General features: G+C 43.0%; 1 protein-coding gene across 1 annotated transcript in view; it reads left to right on the forward strand.

Annotated features, from left to right (window-relative positions):
* Positions 1-1,539: 1,539 nt before the first annotated feature.
* The window catches only part of LOC116429927 (facilitated trehalose transporter Tret1), a 37,309-nt gene continuing 14,444 nt past the window's right edge, over positions 1,540-24,404 (forward strand). The window contains exons 1-2 of the mRNA XM_031983470.2: positions 1,540-1,566; positions 9,015-9,444. Coding sequence (XP_031839330.2) covers positions 9,177-9,444 — 268 coding nt within the window. The 5' untranslated portion in view covers positions 1,540-1,566; positions 9,015-9,176. The remainder of the gene's footprint in view (positions 1,567-9,014; positions 9,445-24,404) is intronic.

Here is a 24,404-nt window from a genome sequence, read left to right on the forward strand (position 1 = left end):
TTCGGAGTTGTCGAGATTATCGGGCAGCCGTGATACACGGACTGTTAACGTAGATCAGTTAGGACAGGTCGACCGGTGCTCTCGATTCGGGTATCGTCGAGGCGGCGCACGCATTTTTATACGTTTTTCCTATTTCCCCTCGTTTCCGTAGCAAGGACACTCGAACACCTGAGTCCACATTTTCTAGATATCAAAGCTGCGAGTATAAATCACCGAAGCAAAGTCGAGAGCAACGAATTTCAACGAAATTTTTTAAATATTTTTTATTTGACTTTAGTCGGGAAAGTGTCAGATGTTAGAAATATAATTCGTTCCTCGCGCGTGTTGTCCGTCGAGCGTGTATCGCGCGAGACAGCGTAACGTGAAAATCATTTTCAAATTTCAGTAAACTGTTTATAATAGAGAATAATGAAACGAATGTTCACGCGTTCATAAATGCAGGGAATAGATGACTGAAATGATCTCGTTTGAACGGCCCACTCCGCATGCATTGTAATGGGCAGACCCGACCGCAAATACGATTTATCTGCGTGTAGACTTAGTTTATCGTTAACAAATGTCAAACGAGAGAGCGATCGAGCGAATGATAACTCGTTCAATGCGGTCTCCGTGATCTGACCTGTTTCCGTTTCCATTTTTTCTTCGTTGCGACGCGTCCAGATCAATTTTTCGTTTATTCGCGCAAACCGTGCATCGCTTTACCAACAATCGAAACGCCCGAATTTCGAAAACAACGCAAAAGTGGAGAGTTGGCCAACTGATTAAATAAGAATCAAGTCCCACGCTCGAAGACAAAGTTTGGATAAGACTTAGACCACCGAGATTGATGACTTTTTACTTTGGTTATTATCGATCTGTTGACGTAGCGATACCTCGGCGAGGGTAAACAGTTGTCTCGGATCGTATCTGTTCGATTTATTGTAAATCAATCATAATTTCAAACTTCAGGATTGCGACGTTATTTTCCTTGTTCCTATCAATCAATGGGCACCTATGCATCCATTTAATTGTTTCTTGTTTTTCCACGATTGTTGGGAACCGCGGTGATCAATCAACAATTAGCATCAATCAAAATACGTCTTTCGAGACATTTCGCTAATGTAAAAGCATCCGAAACTGATTGCGCGCAATCAATTTCATTGTAAATGTCAATCGGAGTAAACGATAAACCGTAAGAGCTCGTAACACTGGAGCAACCCTTCTCTCCAAAGCGACCTTCGAAGCTTGAAAAGTTACAGCGACACATTTCTGTTGCAAAGTAATGCGAGTAAACGGCGATACGCGTAAAATCGAGGCGTTCCGTAAAGCTAGCGCGAAGAGGTGGGACTTTGACGAAATCGCGATCGGCCGATCGATCGGTGGCCGTTATCGGGGACCGATCGCCGAGCCGACGAAGATATTCAACGGGCGATTATGCGAGAACGAAGAGGGGCGTCGCAGCCCGCGCGCACACCTCCGCATCCCTGCAATTCGTGTCCGTTGCGTAACGAATTATCGAGGGACACCTATAATACAGCTGTTTCCTTAGAGAAAAGACCATTTTGACGAAGTGAACGGTGCTCGACGGTAAGTGGATCGTTCAGTCTTCTTCTGTGTTTCCGTTCCGCCGCGCGAATTTCTTCCTCGCCGGAGAACCGGGGAGAACGCGACGCGCTTCCTTTTTCGATCCCCTTCTTCGGCGAATCGATTATCGGTGAGATCGCGGCGCTATTATCGGCAATTACTATCGTGACAATCAGCTCGCCCGTGGAATTTCTCCCGTGGAAATGTTCAGGGGTGACGGGTGGGGGAGAATGATAGACGAGGAACGATTTTATCGGCTCTTAGACAACCATTAGTCCCGAGACCCTTACAGCCGAAAAATTCATTTCCACGCGGGAAAATTGATCTGATTACCTATCGGCCGTGATAGTGATCCGTGCTATTCCTGCGGTTGCGTCCCTTCTTCTGCGATCTTCGGGCGAGATCGATGGGAAGGGATGCGATTGGGTTCCTTACGAGTTCTCCAGAATTCTTTTCACAATAGAGTGTGATCTATCGTACGGAATATTTAGTCTTATTATAGTTAATCGCACCAACTGGGTTACGAAGGCAATCAAAAATCGTTCGGTTGAGTCATCCGTCGCGCGGAAGCAATGTTTGCCGACAAATGGAACGTTCTTTCGGTAGTTTGAATTTCAAAGAACGCAGATGTGTCGGATAATGGAAATGTTTCACGGATAACGCAACGGAATGTCGGGAATGCGCCGACCATTGTCTATGATCGTCAATTGTTCCGCGATGGAGCAGGTGTTCTGAAATTAATTCAAGTTTGATATAAAGCTTTCAATTTAATCGACGTAAGTTCGATGCGCAGTTTCCGAGTTGCTTCGATAGAAAGCGGCGCGGGAATTTAACAGTTCAACCTTGGACGTTTGAAAACTGATTTAGATTACCAGATATTTCTGCATCCTTATCTATAAATACTCTTCTTCTCGTGTCTTTCATTTGACGCGAGGTATCGCGAGAGCCACAAGTATTTAAAGATTACGTTTTCATCGAGGATAAATGCCTAATTAGCACAAGTTTTCCGGCAGAATCGATTTCGAGTTAACCGTTAATTACACAAGAATTTTCCTTCTCGCCGCGATTTAATTGTCGCCCGTCCACGGAGTTCCCGATAACGTAACGATCTCCAAAGGAATAGGATCCAGGATCAACGTGCCTGACCCGTCGCGTCACGATCGCTCCCATTCCCTCCGTCGTCTTTAATCGTTCGCTTTCGCAGCATCTTACTTCAATGAAATTCTCGTTGAAGTTTACTCCGAACAATTCAACAGCTTGTATTACTTCCAGCAAAAATATTCGAATCTCTTAATTAACGTGTACCGTGAAGCTTCAAAGTCTTGAAAGTTCTCAGGCTGAAACGATCATTTAACTCAACGAACCATTATTAATTACTCGATTTCATGCTTGCGATATTAACGACGCAGAGTTTCCTTAGACAATAAATATTTCGTTATCCCCGGGACTGGCGTGAATATTTCCACGAGCAACGGCACCGTCGCCGACTTCTCGCGCATCAGTCGAGTGGAATTTTTTCATACGAGTCACGGTAGTATCTCCAAAAAAGAACAAAGAGCTCGTTTTGTTTTGCGAGGCCACGCCTCGAACGTTTCATTTCGCGATAAGACGTCTTTATTTTTGTTATTCGCGCTGTTGCTGTCGGCAGGGGGTTATTCGAGTCGGCGGTCCGTTCAACGACCCCAATTGTGTCCGAAAAATAGTATTATACACGCAAGTGCTCTATCGACATCGGCACAGATGAATCGGTTGTTCGAGCGAGCCAGGTTCACGGCGTTCTAACTCGCTTGGGCCGACTCGCTCGATTTTCTCATCGTTCACCGAATATTCCACCCACGAGTCCTCTTTCTAAGCGTCTTTTCAAGCGGTTACTGTTTCCACCTTATCTGCCGATAAAATTCTTTCGGCGCTCGATAGCGGCCGCGACAACTGGACCTCGAACGACGTACAATCGATCGAGAAACTCACGCAAACGTTTCTTCGGTATTTCATTAATACCGTTCCATTATCTACTTTTCAATTGACTGTTTCGATCTGTCGGATGAATCGGTGGGAGCACTTTGGGATAGGCCAAACGGAAAGATCGACTCGATCGCCCGATTCGCGTGGAGGTTTCGTTGGTAAAATTCCTATACTTGTTGCTTCGACGACTAGATAATCTACCGAGTTAATCATCTCGCGAATGCTCGGTTGTTGCTTGCTCGATTTATGTTTTCGCGTTGTTTACGTTGCAGTGGCACGGCAATATAGGAGAGCGGCGCGTTAAAATCATAGAAAATATTGTTGAATCTTTGCAAATCATTATCTTCGGAATCTTTGTCTGACGTAAACCGGTTCCACGAAAACTAAGATGAAGATTTTTGAACATGGTACTACGTCAGGAACATTTTCCGGTGTACGGGATGACGTTAATCACAACCGATGACGTAACACCTTCACCGGTTAACGGATTCTCCCAGGTTGGCTGTAATTAATACATCGTTACGTTAATAGCCGACTGAATAACAGCCGAAGAATTTTCGGACAGTCGATCTTCGATTGTCCGAATACGTTCGAGGAAATGTAATTACACACAATCGCCATGACTCGATCCCGTGAACAATAACGACATGACTGCAGCGATATTTATTTACAGATAAACGGATACCGCGCGTGCACTCGAATGTAAAATTCTATACCGGAGTGCCTTATGCAATATCTCGACGAGGAGTCGCACACTACTATCCTACATTTCTTATCGATATCTTTCGCTTTTGTTCTTCTTCCCTTTAACTCGGTTCGATCGTTATCTCACAAGTGCTACCGCAATGAAATTGACACGAATACAAGTACGTACGTGCTACCTCTCGAAGGTTTTAAAATTCCACCGAGAAACATACACCTTGTCCTCTTCGAACAAGCAGCAATTGTTGGTACAATGTGCACCAGCGAATGCACTAGATCATCGAGTACAATGGTAAATTGTGTTAATCTCGGCTCAGGGACACGTAACGTGTTACAATTTCGAAGCATTGTAGTTGATAAATACCATTTCGAGTACGATTGTTTCTGCAGAGTATCATAATCGCAAATTATTACAGTTACAAATGATTGTAATTGCAAGAGCTGTGTATCCACGACTGCGTAACAAATCTGACGCGCATTTCAATCGTGTTTATCTGCAAAACATTCCACGGGTTGCCCATCGACTAGACTCAACGGCAAAAACTGCTTAGAATGATTCACCTGTCCCTTTGCGCGTCACGTAGATTCCGAACCACTTTCGGAAATCGAAAGGAGGTTGAGAGAGGATTTCGTCTGTGATCGGCCGCTGTAGGTTTCCGTCCGCCATTAGAACGCACTGCCTGCTCCTGTAAGCATGCGTTTAAGTAGTTGCGGGATCTCCCGAAGCGTTCGACACGCGCCACCTGTTTTCTCTTGAGAAATTCTCCAACTTTGATATTCCGACTCTCACGACTTCGCGAGTACTCGTCACCTTCGTATGTGCATCTTCAACGAGCCGAGCCTCGGTAATCCCCGGATTCCAGAAGTCGATTAGCTCGCCGACAATTAGCTCCTTCCGTTTCGATCGCGTGGATCTGGATTGCCGATTCGATCTTCCGCAATATACCGCTTCTGTTCTCTTCCTACAAGAATTTCAAATATGTATATATGATTATGTATTGCATAATAATTAATAAAATATCGTGGAAAGGAATTCTATCAAGTGAATTTCAATCGAAAGGATAAAGAAACCAGAAGGATTCACCAGAATTTCAGCTCGAATCCAACTATAAAAATTGCTACTTAAATTTCAATTGAAAATCGATCGCAAAATGAAATTTAAAATTTAAAATTTTTCTTTTTCTTTCGTACTGCTATGGATTTTTAACCGTCTGCTTCTCGTACCCGTTTTTAGTACCGTAGTTAATATTCGAATCAACGTCGTGTATTCATAATCGGGGAGCATTCATTCTTTTCTTTGAAACGCAAGGGTCGAGGGAAGGGGTTAGGTCAGGGTTCGCTGTAACAGAGAGAGAATCTCTTGTGTATTGATTTTCCTCTGGCACACAGGGGTGAAAAGAACGGAGTAATGGCCCGACAGCCTGTTTCGATATATATTTCAAATAGTATAGAAAAAATAAATTTTTGGGATTTCCGAAATGAAAGGGTCATGTGACTGTACGGTAGTTGGCGAAGAGAGCAATGCAGTTTCGCCGAAGAATAAAAGGCTCGACTGCACGAGAAAAAAATATGTAACGCTAGATATAGATATGATAGCGACAGAAAAGAAAGTAGATTACACGTGTCGGAAATACCCAGTGTAAGTATATACACGTCTTTGCTGGACTCTGTAGGATTCCAGAAATTTAAGAAAATGGAAAACTACATTGTTCAACAACATTATAAAACCAGCTGTTAACAAATGGATTCGATTGAATATTTGATATTTCACTTGTAAATTTCTGCAACTGATCAAATCGATATTTCAATCTGCACAGCAAACCACTTAGCGAGAGAAATATAATGCAATTAATTTCCCATCAATTTTCAATTGAAAAAAATATGAACAGATTTATCTTAGCGATACGATTAATAATCTTTGAAGAATAATGCCCAACAATAATGTTTGATCAATAAACAGATTGATTCAGATTCAGAATTCAGTGGAATGCTTTCATCTCCGCTTGTTCGAGCAACGAACGTTTCCATTAATTAAGTGCCATTTGAAAATTGTCTTTTTGTTCGCTGTTATCGGGACAGCAAGATAAAAACCGATGTAGGCATCTTCTATATCTATATTCCATTACTCGACGAGCGGCGTTCGTACTTAAAATTTATCGTTGGAGATCGCGAGATATATTGGCCTCTCGAACCTATCAAGGTCGCAATTAACGGCACCTTTCACGAGGAAAATCACGGCGACGACGCCGAAGAAAGGGAAGAACACGGCACAGCTCGGGGAAAGCTTCGAAGTTCCCTTAAAAATAGAATATTCTTCAAAGAGAAATAAATCAGCCCAGCGCTCGGCTGCAAAATGCTAACTTTCGTCCGCCTCTCTTGACTTAATCTCTCGATACCTCCTTGATTTGTCTCAAAGTAAATTCAATATGGCGAGTCCTTGCTCCTCGGCTTGTCTTCTTTCATTCGAAATACTTCTTTGAATCCGCGTTTCCACAATTCACCGGGAAACTGCGCAACGCAGCGCCTTTCGTCAAAGCAGGAATCTTCTAATGGATGCAACAAGAAATTTCAATGGAATTTCAATTTAATTCAATTTGGATTTCCATTGACGATTTAAAAGAGATCGGAGGTGAATAGAATTCCCGTTGATGCTTCCAACGGATGAGAAATAAAACGAGCTGTATTCGAATTCATTCGAATGTCCACGATTTTCTCGATTATTTCGTCTGCCTCGTCCGATTATTGGTCTCGCTTGAAAACGATCGATCGGTTACTCGATTTAGCGTCGTCGTTGCGAGGGTTTCAGTCGAGGAATTTGAAGTTTGATTGTGGAATATTGTGGTCGAAAGTACCGGAAGTTCATCGGGACGTCGCTTATTGCCGGTTGAAATTTTCAGCGACGAGCGCAGTCGATTTTTCCACTTGGGAACGCTGCGACGAGAACGAGAGATCGCGTTGGAAATTAATTCGATACGTATCGGTTTTGCGTTCTTGTAAATGAAGTCGCGCGGAATGGCTGTGCCATCAGGGTTTCATCTTCCGATGGGCTGGAACTTTGAGAATGACACTCCAGAGGAAACTTCTATTCCATTCGAAAACAGAGGATTTTCTCTGTTGAAGATTGGACATTTGTTCCTGCGATCGTTCATTCTTTACTGAAGTTGTTCTTCTGCAAAAGAAAGTAACGGTTAACCCCTCACGAAGACTATAAATTCGATGAATTTATCTACGTCCAAATTTATCTTTAACACTTACCATTTGTTCGCCGATCGGTATTTAACGCTTCGAATAACCGAGAATGAACAACAATACCATTTAAATAAGAATAAATAGCCACATTATAGAATTAGAAGCTTCTTTCCACGAATGTATCGGTAGAATTTGATTTCTTCGACAAAAGGTCATTACGAAGCTTCGCCGGGGGTCGCAGAGAAAATCGCGAGGCAATAGGTTAAATCGATCGGAAAGAGAATCGAGAATTTCACGCGATTCGAGTGAAATCGAATCGAAAATGGGAATAACGATAGAACAGCTACGACAATTAGAGTCCGCGGAATGCAGAACGTCTAACTAGACCATTGCAGATTACTCGGCCTTGACCTTTAGACCGTAAGGCAGCCCTAAACTTCCGCGCCTTCGTTCGATCGCGAGTGTCGCGATCGCGAGCGCCGTTGATGTGCTCGAAAGGAAGGCTCGACGATAGTGTTCGCCATTGTTGCCGTGGCTAATTCCTTTCTTTTTCACGGGTATCGGGTGTCTAGCAAAAAGACGAGCGAAACCGTGATACAGATAACGAGAGAGAGAGAGAGAGAGAGAGAGAGAGAGAGAGAGCGAACTGTATCGTACCAGAGATAATGTTCCGAGCGAATTTCTGCGAGCACTGTTTGCTTAGCGGCCTGCCGGTGCATTACGATAGATCACGGACTCGTTACGTTCTCCTAGATCAAAGAAAGAAATGTCACGTTGAAATATGGGAGATTATTCGTCATGAAACGCGAAAGAGCATTTCGAGCGTTGCTGTGTATTTATTGCAAACGCAAATTGCGCTGATCAGCATAATTTATTCAGGGATATTTTCACGTATCTCCGCGTTTCCCTTTTTTTTCATTCGTGACCGATGTTAATTGGGAAAATTCGTAAATATAGGAATGCCGAACACGGTAAACAATACGAATTTCATTAGAGTTCCGTGCATCAATCCAACCACATTTAACGCAATAATATTCCGAATATTCCACAAGCTTGCCCGACGGTCTCATTTTACTTTAAAAACAGTCCCCCGGCACTCTCCGAAATAATATTACTCGCGAAGTACGAAATTATTTCGATCGGTACTACGTTTACCCAACGAAGCTTTACAACTTTTAGGCTGCCGTTATACTTTGCGCAGCTTCGAGATAACGATGATTCGTCTCCTCTGGGCTCCGCCGTAGCTACTCTACGCACCCTTAACCGCCAACGAGTCAAAATTACCCATTCCGAATTCCTTCTTCCACAATTACCCAAAAGACACGAAAGTTCCTTTGAAGACAGCGAACATTCTTCTCGAATCTTCAACGAGATTCCGATCGAGTTACAATCTTTAGTAGAAATTAGTGGATTTTTCGAGACTCGAAGGAACCCTTACAATCGTATCAACGGAAACACGCAAGCTTGTTTTACGTCCCACAGAAGGATGTTGATGACTCGAAACGCGTTCACCTGTTCAGTTCCAGCGTGAAAAAGAGTTTCACCCCCTGGAGTCGATCGGCGATCGAATTGACCTTGACACCGGGGATTGCTTGCAGGGTCTAGGCCAGTGGCGTACGGTCGTTGGATTTCGCTGGAAACGAGGCTGTTGCGAGTCGAGATCGCCGTGAATCGTGGCACGCGGGCCGAGCCGGCGAGGAGGAAGGGAGAGAGAGAGGTCGCGCGTTTATCGAGCGAAGAACAGAGAAAGAGAGGGAGAAATGGCCCCCACCCACGGCGACGAGGAAATAGAGGGGCGCTATAAAGAGCGTAAAGCATATAAAGAGCGCTCGTATGCCTACAGCCCTGTACCAGCGAGTGGCGGCTCTACGGCAGTGCACGATTCAACTACCCTTGGCAAGCGATTCGGCGAGAACGGTGCCGGGCAAACACGTCTACTCGGTTCGAACGGTGTCCACGTCGAGTGTCCAGTGAACAAAATGACGGAGAAGGGTTCGACTAAGTTGCAGTACATCGCTGCTGGAGCGGGTAAGTCGCCAACCCTCTTTCTCTCGCCTCGGAGCTGTCAGCCCCGCGACCCTCGGTTTCCGCCGGCCACCGCGGACCCTTCGTCGGCACTGTGCATCGGACTGCGATGGCGCGAATTATCACGGATCAAACGGTTCATCTCGCGGGAAATTCACTTTACTCGAACGAGGGAATTCGAAGTATCGCGCGGATGCAACGGTCTTCGCCTTTTTTGTGCCCAGTAAAAAGAAGAGTTCTCGAGCGGCCAGCTACCTTTGTTCCCTGGCTAAACCAAAACTAAGTAAAAACGGAGACAGAAGTGTCCTTTATACGCGCTCCGATGCTTTGAAAACAGATGTTGTTTCTTTCGAAGGAGACGATACTTTCCGTCAACCGCGTACGAAACGTCGAAATTTTTCCATAGGACCGATAGAAGCGGAAGCAAGGGGGAAAGTAGCGGTTTAGTAGGTTCCAGAGTAATTAGGGAGCCGAGTTTGTACACTTTGGTTTCTATTGTATTTCGGGCGAGAGTTCGGGAAGCATTTGTTTTTCGACAGGTTTGATAACGGGGATGTGGGTCAATAGGTGACGATTGCGGGAATCAACGTGAACTTTAAAGAGATAGCTTCGGTCGCGCAGGAACTTTCGATGGACTTTCATTGTCTTCGTCTCGTTTTCGTTGTCTCGTCGTAAATTTTCGAATTTGCTGAATATTTCGATTCTGCTTTTATCGCCGCATCGTTTATAAATGATAGTTTGTTCATCTATTTTGAAATAAAGCAAATAAAGCTTAATGCGCCACATAGGAAGAGTTGCAAGGGTTTAATAAACAGAAATCGATTCTTTTGTTTGCCGAGCTTTCCACTGGAATATTTCGGTGGTCGGGATTCGTCGAATTACTCTCGCGGAAGTAGTAATTACTCTCGCGAGGCTGAAAGAACAACGACGCTCCTAGAATGCGATGCAATTAAATGCAATTAAAGAATAATAGTGTGGAATTTTTTGATTGATACGAGGGCCGATAATCGCTATATCTTTCGCGTGTATCTCTGGAAGGTGCGTTCGACGATCGAACAAGTGTTAACTTTGAACAGGTGTTTACTTCAGCGATACACTTTCTACGTTAACATTTTCAACATTTAAACGACTGTTTTCCAAAAACGCCGTATTTATATTAAAGACAAGGCTAATATCAAATTATTGAAAGAAATACTGACAGTTTCTGACTTTGCAATTAAAATTGAGATTCGAAGTTTCTAATTATAGACGGTAGCGCGTTCGAAGGGTCCTTAACTTACTTTCGAAGTGTATTTGTGACTCAATTTGTCACTACTTCCGTTATGTGCATTAAGCTTAGTTGGATGGCGATTTAAAACGAAGTGTCGCACTGATAAGAACTGATACGGCCTCTCTGCGCAACTGCGATTTACAACAAAACAATGTTCGTGCTTAGAAATATGTTAGTGCGATTCAACGAAACAATATTTCTTAAACGTCTTTCATCGACAAATCAATTCCCTATCGAACATCTACCTCCATCGTATTCGAATATCAATGATACAAATGAAAATCGTTCAGAAACGTCAAAATAATGAAATTTTCATTGGTCTTCATTCATGAAAATACATTCAATTTTCGAAGGCAAATACTCGTAGAAGAGAAATTTTCGGAAAGTAAACTCTCTATCGGAAAAGTTGTATGGAAATGACTTTTCGATTGTTTAAATGGCAGCGGTCCCTCGCAGAACGATAGCTTTACTTCATTACCCTAATTTCATGATTTACAGCGGCTATATTTGAACACGGTACACAGAGCGTTCTTTTCAAAGGAATTATCGTAATTTGCGCAAGTATTATAATGAAACACGAGCGTTTTTTTAGTGATTCCGATAAAACGGTAGCTGTCGTTATCTACGGTTCCTTAATCGAAGCCATAATTCAATTGTCCTGCCGCGTCACGTGTCGACCGTTACACGTGACTAAAAAAAAGTCGAAGGAAGAGATACAACATCGGGCGGAAATACTACGAACTATAATAATTATTGGAATCTGCGTAATTAGCGTAATTCGCGTGGATCTTAGCTAGCGGCGCAGATGTTCCGAGCGCGGTCAAATTCTTCGCGGGATCGTTGACGGTTTTTTCGAGGGAATTTTTCCTAACGAGCGAATATTTCTCGTCGGTCCCGTGTACGACACTCGAAGGATTGTTTAAAAAACAATGAAAATATCGAGTTTTGGGAAGTGCGCAAAAAGTCAACAAACTCGCGAACGGATAAACAAAAATCGGCCCTGTTGCTGTTTGTCGTCGGCGGGCAAACAACATGGCGCATCGAGCTGCGGCGTTTGTTTTACGTTGCGCCGGTTCTAAAACGGTTTTGGCTCGAACATCGGAAGCTCCTGTGACAGTTAAAAGTAGTACGGTCTTTTTCTTTCGCTGCTGTATCGACGGAACGTGGGATTTTTATACGTCTGCGAGGAACCGCAGACGATTTCTTACCTACGCTTCGGTGAATTTTTGGTCGAAGTCAATGAAACTTTTATGTGACGTTCGTCATAGATTGGATACTATTTATTAATCCTTTGCAGTCGAATGTCGTTGTAATGGCAAATGAAGAATTTAATTATTCGACTCGCGCGAGATTGAGATGTGGCCTTTTTCCTTTAGCAGAAACGTTAGAAGTTTCAGACAGTCTTGCGAAGAAAGTCAATAGGAAATTGTTTACCGTTTCAAGGGTTGATAAGGAAATGAACGACGAGTTCGAAAGATTTTGCAAATAACGAACCAGTTAAAGGGTTGGAACTGTAAAAAGTAAAGGGTAAAAATGAATTTTCGATTCCCGTTGATCGAAGCGGTTGTAGCGATGGTAAATAAACATGTCTCAGGAACGAACCGCGAATCTATGCTTCAGAATATTGACTTGGCAGAAAGCACAGGAGGAAGCGCAACCAATTAATCACGCAGGTCGCTTCGACGACAATTAAACGACACCGGAGTATGCCCAATCATGCCAATTGAGACTTATTGAATAAGCGACTCGGTAATGCATCCGCGACCTCCGCTTATTTATGAGTTATGCGTGCTGACCTGTGACTCGTTTGAAAGTGAACTCTGACTTGGGCGCAAGGTCAACCGATGTTTTTTCGTCAAATTTCGATCGTGAATGTTTCGATAAATATTTCAGAGTCGAACAGAATCGAATTTAGCTTAATGATATTGCTCAATTGGAAAGTGACATTCTGTTTCTTGGATAATTATAAATTTCAGAAGAGATCATTTTTAGTGGGTAATTTAATGAAAATCTGAAACACTCGTGGTATAAATGAACGAACAATTCATCGATCCCCGTCGATAATTTCTAGGTTTCGTGAAATCATTTCTGGAACGACGCAGACCATCGGCTTTAACAAAGTATTCTTAGACCGGCTGCGGGTATCGATTCAAATTTCATCTGGTTTCAGAGTGCATTAAGTTGCATTGTCCCGATGGAATTTTTGCGATCGGGTTTTCACGCGAAAACACGCGGTCCTTGGTTCGGTTCAACGTTGATTCACTCGTTTATTTTAACGTCTGCCGCGGTTGACCTTTGCTCGGTTCATATTCCGCGCGCGTACATTCACGGAAGTTGGTTAAGATTCTTTAACATTTAAACAAATTCTCCTAGAGTAAACAATTCATCGGAGAAAAGATTGGAGAAAATATTTTTATAAAGTGACAGGTAATATTCTTTCGTTAATCGTTTTGCTGTAACTAGTATTACGTAATATTACTATTGGTGCAACTATGCAGAAGAAACTGTATTATTTTCTTTGCTCTTTTCGGTAATTAAGAAGTTTCGATCAATGATTTGTTACGGTACTGCTTACATGTACCACCAAACTTTTCCAAGCTCCTGTTCGCTCAATCTTGCAACGACTCGATATAAAAATAGCGTTCGGAAATTGATGTGCTAGTTTCTAGACGACGCTTTTATTTCGTTTCCTTGTGCTTTCTGAAACGAACAGACGATTCGAAGGTACACGTGTCGCAGAGGAAGAATCGAGAGACATTTTATTACGAGTGGACGAATCGTTTACTATTTACGCGACTGGACATTTGCGGACAGCACTCGAGACATTACTTTACACGACTGCACATTATTTATGGAAATTTATTTCGCGTTAGTCAGCATTGTCGGCTATCTTCTGCCGTTCTGTGTGCTCGCGAAATTTATTATAATTCGATTGTATAACAACGAAAGCAATTCAGAGAGATTTCAGCGAACAATTCTGATTTATGCGCGAAGCTGATCAAGCTTCGATAGATTGGATAGTTGCTAATTCATTCGACTCCTGCAACTGTGCACACTGTTTAAATTCGTGAATCTATAATTATGTATACTTTATCATTTTTTTCTTTTCATTCTGAATCCGTACTTTTGATTGCTACTGTATATTTTGAGAATTATTAACATATTCGAGCAGAAATCAGTTCGAAATCAGTTCTCGGACGAATAGAGTCAATTAACCAGCAAGATCACGATGGACCGATCAATTGTTGTTACTCCCTCTGCAAGAGAGTCTATTCCGAGGTTGCGTTTATATATAGAAATAGAGAGACCTACGAATGCAGCCTGCAGCGTTTAATGAACTTGGCGAACTTGCCATTGGTAAGCTGCACGTGCCACCTCTGACGATCTACTTTCTGGTCCAAAAAATATTTTCGTTCCCTTTAAGGAAGTTTCCAAGCAGCTTTCACTCCCCTAAGCTTATACAAGTATTAAAATACAAACGATTTATTTCTGATATTCTTTCACGTATTCACCAGTTATATACTCGTTTCTAACATATTCTGTAAATCGATAAAAACATTTTGCAAAGAGAACGAGAATGCTTTACGGTCAACTCGATAGAAAACTTGGTACACGCGAACAATCACTTCTGGAATGTGTTCTAAACCTAACAAATTCCCGAACCGTTCGAAAAATAACAAGCGCGACTCGTTAATAGAAAAGACAAAAGACGAAGGGCATTCCTAACGCGTCCTAGCAGAAAGAATCGGTGACTCGCCCAACGCGGACGAGAATAACCCGATCTATCTTCGTCCGTCGCAATTTTCGTCGCGATTAAACGGTCTTCCGACGCGGTCGGCGAGGGTTAATTAAAAGAAAATGGCTTCGGACAGGCCAGGTGCACGAACGCTGGAAGCTCGTCGACCGCAGGAATCGCGAGACGGGACCTCCGAAAACCGTGCGATATCGATTCACGCGTCAATCTGGGAAAAACGCACGCGCTCGTTTGCGGAACCGATTGAATCCGACGATGAAACGACCGCGCGCGCCGTTCAACATTTATCCCTGTCTGTCCCGTTGCTAAATATTTGATTACCGAGCGTTTTTAACCGAACTGCTCCTTTTTTTATCAGCTGTTTACTCGTTGCAATGTTTTCCCGAGTTTCCGAACGAACGATCACGATTCCATCGAAGATGGAAGTTCCTTTAAAGTTTCATCGAAACGTGGAAATATTGAAGTTGCCCGAAAGAAGTCTTCTTTTTACTTTGCGGTCGAGTTGCTTTGTTTTCAAATTAGAATTTTCATTTCGATTTAAACACCGTCGCAGCGTGCCGAGGCCACGATAACGGATAACGCGAGATCGTTCGGTCGAGAGATTCGGGAAACGTTTCGGTGGAAGCTCGGGTTAATTAGCCCCGTGAAATCGCGTTTGGCAAGTGTGAAACCATATTAACCGTAGCCTGGGATAAAACAGAAGTTCGTTGCCGCGGTAATGGGCTCGGGGGTGTTTCGGGCAAACTTTGCGCGCGGTATTCTCCTCCGGAAGTATGGAATCCCCTTAGCCCCATTTGCATCATTTAATCGAGCGAAAAGTATTTCATTATCGTTCAGCTGATTTCTTCGGCACGTCCGAATGTTCAGCCTATAGAAGCAGGTAGATGGATCATGATGTACAGTCATAGCAGTACGGTAAACGACAATAATAATAATACAATAATAGTTCTAGTCTGAAAACCGAATGATGCAAATTAGTTGACACGTTACAGAAACTCCTAAAATAGTCCACGTCGTTCTCATGAAATTCCTGAAAAGAATATTTTCTCCATATCAGATTAAGAAAAAGGAAAGAAAATATTCCGCGGAAAATCTTCATTCAAGAAGAAAGAATGCATTCCCTCTGATTAGGTTTTCTTGCTGGCTGGCCCGGTGTGGATGCAAATTTCGCGATGCGGCGCAATCGGGCGTTTCCGCGACCGCTATAACCACGGAATATTAGATAGACGAATTCCCCGAACGAAATCTCGAGCCACGGAGAATACGCGGAAAGCGCTAACTTCCCGAATAGTAGAAGGGTTTCGAAATCGTGCCGAAATTTCCATACACGTTTCTTCTGTATTTTAATCATTCTAACTTGCGAATTAGCAATTGCACATTAACAGTTTCCTAGATCTGACCGTTTGAATTCTAATCGAATAGAATTATTTTGATGTAACGAACAAAGACCGCGTTTAAACTGTCGAAGCGGAAGTAAGGATCGATTTCGAATCGGAACAATGTTCTCCCTCCGCGGCTCTTTCTGATAATTACGCGGCTAATAAGGATGTAGTTGGAGTCGATAGTCGGGCAAGATTGAATTCGGTCGAACGCCGGATGCGAATCGTTTAATATTCGCCGCATTCGAGGACACGGAACGCGAACTCCTCGCGATTATTGCCGGCACGTAGATCTGTCGTCCTCCGCACGTTCCGCTGTCGGTCGTTGGATCACGGACGCTCTGCTCGTCGATCGGTTAACGTCCATCGATCGAAGCATATTTCGTATTCTACTCGAATAATTAAGCTTATTTTAATTAAACCTGTTCTGTTGTATTTTTTCCATCGTTTTCACTGTTACGTGCTTTTCGTCCATTCCTATTGGATATAAGTGTATGAATATTTAATCTCCGAATGATCAGATTTATTACTTTCGAACGATGGAGTACGAGTTTGATCCTAGATCGTCGAACACGATGTAAATCCCTTGTACACGCGTTCGGATCTTCGAATTTATTCTTCTTCGAGCTTCGAGGCTCGAGCGCGGCTAGTGGTTGGGGCGGACAAGTGATAAACGAGATCTAGGAGGACGTCTGAGCTGGTTTCGATCCTTGGAAAAGGGTGAAACGTCTCCTACGGTTCACCGAGTACAGATTGCCCAAAAACTCGAGTCCTCCTCGCTTCGGCGTACACCATTAAATCAATTTTCACTTCATTCGAAGCAATTTACAATGTTCGTTAACTTCAGAAATGAGATCGATGAAAGCAACGCGTTTCATTTTGCTCGAAAATTAGAACGAAAATGAAATTGTCGACGATATTAGAATACGGAGCAATCGAATACTTTTGAAACATACTGTATCTGTACTCGCAACAGTTAGAAATTCCAGCGGCGTCGCCCGAATCCTCCGCGACAAGCGACAACTTCGAAGATCCAGCGAAGAATGATCGCGGCTTCGAAAGGAATTCGTTTCGTTCCGGCCGAAATATCGTCGTCGTCCGAAAACCGAAACGAGTGGAAATTGCCTTGCCGTCACGTAACAATAACCACCGTGACATTTAAATGTTTCTTCTCGCGCTGATTTGTTCGGCGGCGCGAGGTCGTTTTGCGGGAGGTTTTCGCATTCTATTCGATTTCCGTCTTCCGATAAAAACCGACCGATTACCTGGGAATGATCGATGACCGTTTTATTATTTGCGCGTGCATTAGCAACGAGTTAATTGCGCGTAAACAAACAAATAGGAATAGCGCATAGTATCGATTCATTGGTAACCGGTATAAAACGGTGACCAGACCAGCCGATAATCGATCGACTGTCCTTTTCGAATGGACGGCGAAACCTGGACGAAGGAAACCGGCTAACGCGAGAACGCTCTAAACGCGAGCGTTGGTTGCGATAGTTGTTTTAGCCTTAAATCGATCGTTTCACTTTGGCGAACGACAACGTACGCCGCGGTTGTACCCCCGGCTCGAAAACGCGACGCGGAGTCATTAAATTTCGTCATTCGAACGAAGACGAAGTGCTCGTTAAAGTGACTTTAGTGCGACGCGCCTCGTGATTCCGTGCGATTTCCACTGCTGGAGATCGTGTGTCGGAAGCATCGTATCGATTCCTCGGCGAGACTCATATTTCTCCGATGATTCGCGAAAAATTCCCAATCGATCAAAGAATTCTGTATTCTCATCGTCTGAAGGTGCGAACTTGCCCGGGAGCTTTCTAAAATAGCGTAACTTCTGCTCTTCGATCTATTTCTATCGTTCTTTTCACTTGAGAAGTTCCGTTTAAAATGGCCTGTTCGATTTGTTAATACGGCCATTTTGAGCAAATAATGGCCATTGCAAGATCATCCGATATGTAAATGTAAATCGATAATGTAAAATACAATTGTTCATATGCACGTTGTTTTTGAAGCGCACGAGCCTCGAGTCTCTGTTGATTCTACTGGCCGTTTCTACTTACTGCAATAAGTATGGAAATGCATGCGCGAAACTATTTTAAGTTACTTTCCTATGCAACATTGTTTCGTTTTGCATTTATTAAAATTCTTGCGGGATGCCCCTTTCTAATGTACCCTATTATTTAAAAAATGACATATAGAAGGCCTTGGTTAGGTCACTTTCAAAAATTCTAATATTCTCACATCGGTGAGAAACAACGTTTGTTTCTAAACTTGGATTCTTTTACCTTCCTACGACAGAATACGATGATTATCGTTATTATCACTGTAAATAAGTTGATTTTTAAGTAATCAATGAATATTATCGTTGCACCGAGCAAGAAAACCGAATCGATCGAACGTTGGATCACCGGAGAAAGTTCCGAGATCGCGATCGATCGTTAAACGCGTGAATCGCGGATTGCGAAATTCTATCGACGCCCGTTATCTCAGACGAACGCAATTTTTCAGCGACGCAACGGAATTTTACGTAACGACCCGGTCTCGTAATCGATGATCGAACGGATTTCGCGATACTGCACCGATAAATGTAGATAATCGACGAGAAGGATAACACGCCGCGCTTGAATTCCACGGAAGGAAGACAGTGCGATCGCGGAACGGAGGTTTTGTTCGAGTACCGTTTCAATTGGATCGATGGCACAATCGTGATGAGTCAGTTGCTGCTTTCTGGAATCGATCAATTGCTTCGAATTACGATGTCGCTCACCGGCAACTGTCAACTTAACGGCCGTGATACCGCCATTAAGGGAACCATTAAAATATACAACTCATTTAACAATAGTATTTCACCGGGACTACTAACGATTATCGTCCTTTGTTCGACTACAAAGTACCCGTTAACGATTAGGAAAACGATTCAAGTTCATTCTTTCGAATTGAGACGGTATTAATCGTTAGAGAAACAGCTTCCAGTTATTAGCTTCTGTTGTTTACAGTAGGAATCGGATACAGCGATAGAACGAATCCTTCTACGATTCGAAATTAAGTTATCGAAGATATCGTTCGTGTTCCGACGATTCCGGAAACAACAGAATGCGACGGAGGGACTCGAAAGGTAATCTTGCGCAGCAAAGACGGTAATTTTCTAGGTGATAAAGCAGATGCGACGTTACTTAAGTCGATGACAAACATTTCCCGTTCGAAATCGTGTCGAAATCGCGATCGGGAGACTTTCGTAACTCAGCCGTTGCGTGCGGCGTGTTTTCGGTTTCCGGCCCATTGTTTGCACAGCACGCGCGATTCGGATGAAAATATCCTCGGACACGCGTTCAAATAAAACCACCAGCCGTTCGTTCTTTCATAAGTTTCAAGTACAAGAGCTTGTATTCTTCTCGAATATTGTTCAGTTGTTTCTTTCGTCGTATTTCTCTTTTGATCGAAGGATGCTTAGCGAATTTCATTCTACGAAGGCTAAGCGAAGCTGCATATATTCGAACAAAATACAAACAGTTTACGTAATGATGCGTTTAGAAAGGTTTATTGCGTCGTTATGAAACAGTGGCTCACCTTCTTCCATTAATCATGAAAGCTGGTCTCATATTTTTGACTAGCGCCGCATGCATCGTCCTGGCAGCAAGTAGAAAAGGTGAGTGGCTGAACGGACACGTTGGCCCAGTGATATTTAACACCTCTCGCACCCGTCCATGTTCCATATGGAAAAGTGTCCAACCGCGTTAAATCTTCATTTTTCCCTTAAATCCTCGACTAACCACGACGCGCTGTTTCTCGGCAGGATTCGATTATTTATAGTAATAAAATATTATTTAAACATTTTATTCCGTTAGACATGTCGGTTCCTCGAATTTTGATTCGCCAACGTATGTAATGTTAAGGATCGATAGTAATGATTGTTCCCTGGCCGTGGAGAACAGTGAAGGTATTCTGCTGTTTCTTATCGTACACGAGCCAACGCGTCTGTCCATTATTCGCTGATTCTACTCGCGATCGAATGTTGGCTGCGTTTCTTAATTAAGCATCATTATCTGTCGGTCCCTATCGAATGATCGTAGAACACGAGTAACACTGTTCCACGGTCGCTGTATACAAACAATCGTGTAAGTGAAAACAGCCAGCAATAGACAGACATCGATTCTCTCACCAGCGTGCGTGTATTAAAGAATCTTTCGACTCGATTTACTTGAAAATCTGGAAAACAAGAGTTCATATAATAAGTTGTATGTAGAATTGTAATCGTAAAAAGAGTCTAGATAATAATATTTATATTTTTCTTAGCTTTGTTGCAATGTGAATTGTAAATTGCGTTTTTGAAATAACAATGCGACTATGTTGAAATACACTTTCGTTTAGTAACTACGTTTTTCCAGTCACTAATGCGATAATTTAATCTTTCCCGTAAACTTGTAATTATCTGCAGACAATTACGACATTTTTCGCGCGAAAAAGGTTCGACTCCACTTGAAACGTTACTTTTAAAGGACAGGTTGAACAGAGTGATTAGCGAGCCAGAGCGATAAGGAAACATTGACGCACGATACCAATGAAAACTTTTCCGCTGTAAACTTTGTAAATCAAACCTTATCGATGGCGATCCTATTGCCAGATTCAACGGCGCTAAGAAGGTATTTGAAATCGTTTAACCTCTTGCATTCGTTCGTCTTATCGACGAGAACGATCCTATTAATCAAATAATCCGCAGTATCTTCGAAGATTAATCCGCGAACGATCGATTGTTAAGCGTGAACACGGGGGACACATAACAGGTCATTTTACGATGTCTGATAAATAATTACGAGCAACAAACAAGTCTACCCGGAGAAAATGATTTTAGGAGCAAATCGATAATACTCCATAAGTAGAAGTGAAAGCGAACAAAGAAACTTTAAAATCTTAATAATAAAATCCTCGTTACACACTGTTGTCAACACCTCGAATCGTTCACCCTTGTCCGAAACGAAGTCACTTTTATTAAACGAACAACTCGAATCCAAAAGGAAAGAAAACAATTCTAACGGATCAATATGAAACAAACGCAAACAACGACAAGATAAAATAGTCAAAAACCATCTTCGTACAAAGATCTGTAAAACATAAAGAAACATAAAGAAACATAAAGAAACCAAGGGAAAAAGTATCGAATCGAAGGTAAACAGTCGAGTCGAAACAGATCGTTCGATCCCAAGAAAAGCGTGTAGGAATGGGATTCAACAAGTGACAAACACTGTTATCAGACCCAACCCGATATCGAGAGCTCTGTAACGTGTCATTTGTAATCTGTGTCCCGGCGGATTCGTTTCCGCTCCAGCGGAGTCAAAGAAAACGAAAATGTTGATGTTCTCCCGCGCAGGAATCGCTGGGACCGCGCGGGCAAAACGACAGAAACGAGGAAAACCAGAAAAAATACGGCGCCCAAACAACGAGAACGTATCGGTAGACGATGGGCGAACAATTCTGACAGCGTGGGACGCGTCGTTTAATCGACTAATATAAATCCGGCCCGGGTGTTTACGTTTTAATCGAGCTCGATAAAGCCGGGCTGCATGTGTCGCCCACCGATGACGCTTCTCGCCGGATTATCGCCGGATTATCGGCCGACGAAGACGCCCCGAACGCTTTCTCGTCGGTTCCACTTTGATTTTTATCAACGGCTGCCACTCTTTGATCTGACCGCTTCAACTGGTTCCATTATGGTTTCTTTTGTAATGCTCGGAAATTCGAGTGACTCGGAACGATACTCTGAAAATGCTTCTGTCGAGTGTTTTTGGGTCGATCGAATGCTGGTATTGTGATTCTATTGATAATATTTATTGTTATTCGTTGCTTTACCAACGTTAGAATCTTATTAACGATATTCGCGTTTGATTAAGCCAAGAACGCTTCGCAAAACCTCCTTCCTCGAAAGCTCGCGAATAGGAGTTGGACGAGATCAATAGGAGTCGGATCAGATCTCCGTAACGTAGCGCTTTCTGGGCTGACCAGTGGAACGGATCGCCGAATTCGATTACTAGACACGATTATACCGATAAGGGAGTCTTCGAGTAAATGGGTTTTTCGCGTACGTCGTGTTGTTCGGTCCTGTCTCCGCGCGAGATAACGGAGACGCGACATTGGATCGTCTTTCGGTCGGAGTTGATCGTAGAAATGAATTAGTGTTCGTTTTCTGACCCCTTTACCTCGTCAGTTTCTCATTTTTGTAATCTCTTTTTTCCCTTTTTTCCTCTTCGTTGTCCATTTATTCGACTAAGTAATCGAATCGCGATAATAACGTTGCGATAATCTATGTAGAGCGGCCGCCAAGGGAACCACGGTACATGTCACCAACTGCGACGAGCACGGTCGTTGCGCCCGAAAGGAATCGCATTAATTTTTGTTTCCTGTCGCGGCAATCAAACCGATGGGCGCAACGGATAGAGATTCGCTCGTCTCATTGACTCAATCGTGTGATCGCCGGCCCCGTATTCCAACGCTGACACCCACCGATTTAATCGCGGTGGGAATTCAACGACGCGCTCGCCCTTGATAGCGAGACCGTTCTGCGCGCACAAAATCCGTTTCCCGTTTACACGGGACCATTACCGGAAGGTCGCTTTTAAATGCTCCAGATACCGTGCCGAGCATGATTAATGCGTCTTCTCATCGCTCATCTTTTCTACTCGCCGCGAACACCGCGCAAATGATAGATGCTTCCCTGCAGTTCATTTTTTCGAAAATCAAGCTAAACAACTCTGAACGAACGAATAAATGCTCTCTTCTTTAGGAGAGATAAATTAGGAGAGAAAAATAGTTGATCTTTCGGAAAATGTATAGTTTCAAGCTGAATAAAGGAAATGCATGAAAGTATAGTCGTATATTACGTAATTGTTGCTTCGTCACTTGTTGTTAGATCTATGCATCGAAGAAATAACAAGAGTTGCAGCGTCGAATGGCGTGTTTCTGGTAAAAAGAATAAAGCGCGACATCCGCTTTCATTTTTTTAGAAGCAACAAAATATTTTGAGTAGACGGAGGTCACGGATTCGCGCGATCACTCTTGACACGGAAAATATTTTCCGCCATGAAGCGCAGCGTTTTCTAATTACTCTGATTTTTGTGTGTACAGTTTGATCAACACTCTAATGTTTTGTAAACACTAGCGCAGTCTTATCGTCACGGAATTTACGTTTATTAAGAAAGATGTAGTACATTCATGAGCTCCGGAGCTCGTAGATAAGGCAGAGGGAGCCGTAGGAAAAAAACATGGATATCTACTTTAATTTAACGAAACCGCCTTCCTTTTATCGTCGTTCCCTTACCATTCCTCGTCGGTAATGAAAAAAGTATTCCATGGAATCGTAGATTAGAGAAAATCGCGACAATCCGCTGTATCGGATTAGTCGAAAGATTAGTGGAGTAGATCGATCTAAAACTACTGAAATGAAACGATATACGATACAGCGTAATATACAATGAAATTAAAAGCAATTTTGTTCGATAAAAAAATATGAAAGTATAAATTTGTATTAATCTAATGTCGTAGCACGATAAAGTTCTTTCACTGAGAAATATTTCTCGATTATCGAACTACGTATCTATCGTTTGAATCACGTTTCTATGGAAATCGCCGCTACACACTCGACAATTTTTTTCGACAGTTACTATTCGTCGTACGACGGAAAAATGTCGTTCGACATCTTGACGCAACCATTCTAGAGTCGATGAAAATGCCTATCAACGTGGAAATTTCCTCTGAACGTCGGCGACCCCTTTGACGACTTCCAGTCGTCCATTTTCTTCTCGCCTACGATTTCTTTTATTTTCCGAGTTCCGTTCGACCGATCCGTCGAACTTTGCGTTGAAACTTCTCGATTTTGTATCGCCTCGCGCCGATCCGTCACCGTGAAACTTTTTCGTTCGGCATAGATAACTTGTTCAAACTTCATAATCCTCTGCCACGCGATTCATAGTTTCCTCCATAGTTTGATCGTCTAACAAATACTTTTATCGTGCCTCTGTCGTTTATTCTTTCCATTGACGATCCAATAAACCGTAAGCTTGACAAATGTTATTAGATTCAACGTGCAAATATTATTATATTTGCCAGATAGGATGTGCCAACACGTCTAATCCAGTTCAAACGTCAACGAGTCGATGCGTGAAAAGCAAAGAGAAGAAACGAGAATAACAACGAACCGGAAAAATGCGTGAATCGGCTGAAACGATCTCGGTGAAAGGTGACGAGATCAAAAGGAGGATCTCTGCCACTTGCCAGCCGATTCCGTTGCGTCACGAGTTTGGTAGCCGGTTTGCCAATATCGTTAATAGATTATCGGTAGCAGCGGCGATTAGGATGTTGAAGCGACGGTGCGCGGTTTACCGTAATCTCGAGTGCGCGGTGCGCGCGTGTGTGTAAAACGAATGTTTACGGAGGCGTGATCCGTTCGCGGGAAGAACGGTGTCCGGGGATCGATATCCGCGCGGGCAGATTTATTGCGTGACAGGAAAACGATTTACGCCGGTCGCGCAGCCTGACGGTTCAGGAATCTAAGCGAGGCGATAGCAATCGG

The sequence above is a fragment of the Nomia melanderi genome, chromosome 2, assembly GCF_051020985.1.
Source record: "Nomia melanderi isolate GNS246 chromosome 2, iyNomMela1, whole genome shotgun sequence".
Classification (NCBI taxonomy): Eukaryota; Metazoa; Arthropoda; class Insecta; order Hymenoptera; family Halictidae; genus Nomia; species Nomia melanderi.